Below are 4,011 nucleotides of genomic sequence, written 5' to 3'. Positions count from 1 at the left end.
ATGTACGTGGCCATCCAGGCTGTGCTTTCTTTGTACGCATCTGGTCGTACCACTGGTATCGTCCTCGACTCTGGAGATGGTGTGTCTCACACTGTACCCATCTATGAAGGCTACGCTCTCCCCCACGCCATTCTTCGTTTGGACTTGGCTGGTCGTGATTTAACAGACTATTTAATGAAAATTTTAACCGAACGTGGATATTCTTTCACCACCACTGCCGAAAGGGAAATCGTCCGAGACATCAAAGAGAAGCTCTGCTACGTGGCTCTGGACTTTGAACAGGAGATGGCAACTGCTGCTAGTTCTAGCTCTTTGGAGAAGAGCTACGAGCTTCCTGACGGTCAAGTCATCACTATTGGAAACGAAAGATTCCGCTGTCCGGAAGCCTTATTTCAGCCTTCCTTCTTGGGCATGGAAGCTGCCGGTATTCACGAAACCACCTACAATTCTATAATGAAGTGCGATGTCGACATCAGGAAAGACTTGTACGCCAACACTGTTTTGTCGGGAGGTACCACCATGTACCCTGGAATCGCCGATCGTATGCAGAAGGAAATTACCGCTTTGGCCCCATCAACCATGAAAATCAAAATTATCGCTCCCCCCGAGAGGAAATACTCTGTCTGGATCGGAGGTTCCATCCTTGCGTCTCTGTCCACCTTCCAACAGATGTGGATTTCCAAGCAAGAGTACGACGAGTCTGGCCCTTCCATCGTCCACAGGAAGTGTTTCTAATTTTGTTAAGGCTTGTAATATTTATTTTTGTATCGCCTGCATTCCATTATTCCATGCATTCGTTTTTCTTTGAAGTCTTTTGTATTGTATCTGCGATATGAAGTCGCTGTGCGACCAGAACTGCCATTTTATGGACGAAAGACCGTACGCGCACTAGGCCAAAGTATTTCTATACTATCATTGTTTTTTGTAAGTTATCACATGTTGTGCAGAATGAGACTTTATTTTACTGATAAATATAATTATATTGTAAGCTAATGTTTACGGAAAATATTTAATAAATTGTAAATTTTCCTTTTAGTATTTTCTTTAAGTGCCTACTTGACTGCTTCAAGTTATCTACAATTCCAAACCAGTTACCCGTCGAAATTTTTCAGTCTGGGTCGGGTGGTTTCCAAACTATTTTTTTTAATGCCTTTTTGTTTGATAGTTAATATCACACATTAATAAATAGACCAAGCTAGTCATTCATAAATCTCAATTTGTTTGGGATCAACGTTAAATTCTAACGGTCGGCGATTTATCAATGAAAAACAGGTGGTAGGGATAAAGTAGGTACCGGTCAGAGTAGAATTAATCGGAAAATCAACTGGCCTGGCTCCTAGCCATAGGCGTAGTCAAAATTTGTATTAATCGATTTATTCTACATGAAAAATGCATTCATTTTCTGACCGTTACATCTACATTATATGTTTGAAATTATGAACGCTATAAAAGTAACGCAAATTGGTAATGCTTTACGGTACGATCTGATACTAGGATTACCGCTTTGCCGATTAAGACTATGCTCACCTTATAAGAAATCTCGTAACAAACAACATTTTTCGACGTGCCGTTTTCCAGGACTTTTCACCCTCTGAAATTCATCAATTTCCAAAACAACAGTCATGATGGTTCAGCTCTTTGCGTCGAATTTTTTCGCGTAGTTGCCAGTACTATATTAGCACTTTCTCAACATTACCACTTCCTTCCTTTTCATGTACACAAACCATTTAATATACTTAACTATTTAATATAAAATAGATAGTAATTAGTAATACCCAGATGATATATTTTCACTACTTTTCCGATTCTCGTCATAATTCCAATTAACCGATTAAGAACTCACACGCATTCATAGACATACATAGAGAAACCAAACCTGAAAATACTTTATTTTATTTTCTTTGCATGCATACTACGGCTAAATTACGCGCACAATCATATATGTATGAGCTTATCAGTTTCGTCTACTAATTCCTGTATGGACTTAATTCTGCTAAGTTTTCAACCCTGAATGAATTACTTTTTTGTTTTCATTGAAATTTTCTACTTTGGTCGCAGTTCGGCAACATGGCTGACCAGTATGCAATTTTTGGCTGCGCGTACCGTGCGTACGGGCATGTGCTCGTGCCACAGCAGATCGTGCCGTAAAGCATTACCCGCAAATTTTTCAAGCATTTGATAGCTTATAAATTCAAAACAACTCACGCCACTGGTTCCTGTTTACAATCGTGCAAAACCGTACAGGTTAGGAAAATTCAGGCCGGTTTTCCTGCAAATGAAACCACTTCGCACGATTTCTTTTAAGCGTAACAGTTTATTAATATCACGATTATCACTTGTTATCACCAAAAACACGAGAAATTGCCGTATTTACTTGTCCAACCAATCCTCTTCCTTTCTTACTGTCATGTCACTATCACCACTAGCTCATTGCGGTGTTGTCATGATGAATGTTTCATTATGTTTTCTGGTAATTACCACCGAAAATTATTTTGAATTATTTAATATAAAATTTCGACACTGTTATTTTAATGGCATTTGCTTGCCACTCTCATATATGTCAAATTGAATACCGAGCCGGCAAAGCAGCTCTCCTAAGTACCTACATTTGTATACTGTAATCCAATGTTGCTCCCATAGAAAAACGTAAACAAATGAATCTGTTTAATCTGAGGTTAATTTATGTCTACTTAAGTTCGAACCATATGGAAAACTTTTTGAACTTAATTTTACGAAAGAAAGTTCTGCCTGGGCCAAAACCTAAAATGCGTCCATCAGATATTTTTTCTTCAGGCGTATACGAGATTAATCCGAAAATATGAATTTTTCTCAAGAATAATAAAGAAGGAAGAGGTACCTTTATTTTTGATGAAATCAAAAATTAATGTTATTAAGAAAAGTTGACATTTTTTTTAGTTGGTTACATATGGGAAACTTTTTTAGTAATTTTACGTAAAAAAGATACTTGTCATAAAAAGTTCTGCATGTTCTAAAATCGAAAATACTTTCATCAGATAACAAATTTGTTCCGTCGTATCAGGTTTGTCAGAAGATATAAATATTTATTTGTTTCGTATAATTGGATGGAGCTGCATATTTGAACGCAGTAACAATTTTCGATATTGTCAAAAAATAAAGGTACTATAAAGGTGTAATTGTACTTACTTTATTGTTGGTCAAAATTATTTTTTTTATATACCTCGTATACGACTGAACAAAGTTAATATCTAACAAATTTAACTGACAGTCATCCTTTTAATTCTATTAATCGAAATTGCCGTTCTATTTTTCATTAACTGTTAGTTGTACCGCCGTTCGGGGTGAAGTCGGACGATTTTTTCAGTTTTATCGTAATAAATAGTTTAATTTTGAACAGAAAATTTCTAATAAAATAGTTCTGAGTTTTCCTGAGTATTTTTTTCAGATAGAGGGTGTGCGCTCCGCCCTCACCCCTATGTGTGGGGTTAAAACGGACGACTTTATGGGTGAAAAACTCAGAGTAAACAGATTCATTTGTTTACGTTTTTCTGTGGGAGCAACACTGGTTTACAGCATAGAGTAATTAAAATTTTAAATAGAGTAAAAAAAAAAATTTTACTTACTCTATGGTTTACAGTATACAAAAGTAGGTACTTACGAGAGCTGCTTTGCCGGCTCAGTATTCAATTTGATATACGTATATGTATATGAGTGGCATCCACAAGAAAATAGCAGGAAAACGGTAGCCATGAATATATTTGGTGTTTGGCTTAGTTTGTAATAAGCGACAAGCAAATGCCATTAAAATAACAGTGTCGCAATTTTATATTAAAAAATTCTCAAGAATTTTAGGTGGTAATTACCAGAAAACATAATGAAACATTCATCATGACAACACCGCAATGAGGTAGTGGCGATAGTGACATGACAGTAAGAAGGGAAGAGGATTTGTTGGACAAGTAAATACGGCAATTTCTCGTGTTTTTGGTGATAACAAGTGATAATCGTGATATTAATAAACTGTTACGCTTA

The 4,011-nt window shown here is 36.5% G+C and overlaps 2 protein-coding genes across 5 annotated transcripts in view; both read left to right on the top strand.

The window, feature by feature from the left end:
• Positions 1-1,029, top strand: part of LOC125502359 (actin-5C) — a gene marked incomplete at its 5' end in the record, with an annotated part of 1,323 nt that extends 294 nt beyond the window's left edge. The window contains 1 exon segment of the mRNA XM_048663588.1: positions 1-1,029. Coding sequence (XP_048519545.1) covers positions 1-735 — 735 coding nt within the window.
• LOC109536729 overlaps positions 1-4,011 on the top strand; it is a 57,732-nt gene that overhangs the window by 18,669 nt on the left and 35,052 nt on the right. The window lies entirely within an intron of this gene.

Source organism: Dendroctonus ponderosae, unplaced genomic scaffold (genome assembly GCF_020466585.1).
Source record: "Dendroctonus ponderosae isolate FM_Combo_2020 unplaced genomic scaffold, Dpon_F_20191213v2 Dpon_F_20191213_2, whole genome shotgun sequence".
NCBI lineage: Eukaryota > Metazoa > Arthropoda > Insecta > Coleoptera > Curculionidae > Dendroctonus > Dendroctonus ponderosae.
Note: the sequence above shows the minus strand (reverse complement) of the source record. Positions and strands in the feature narration are given on the sequence as shown.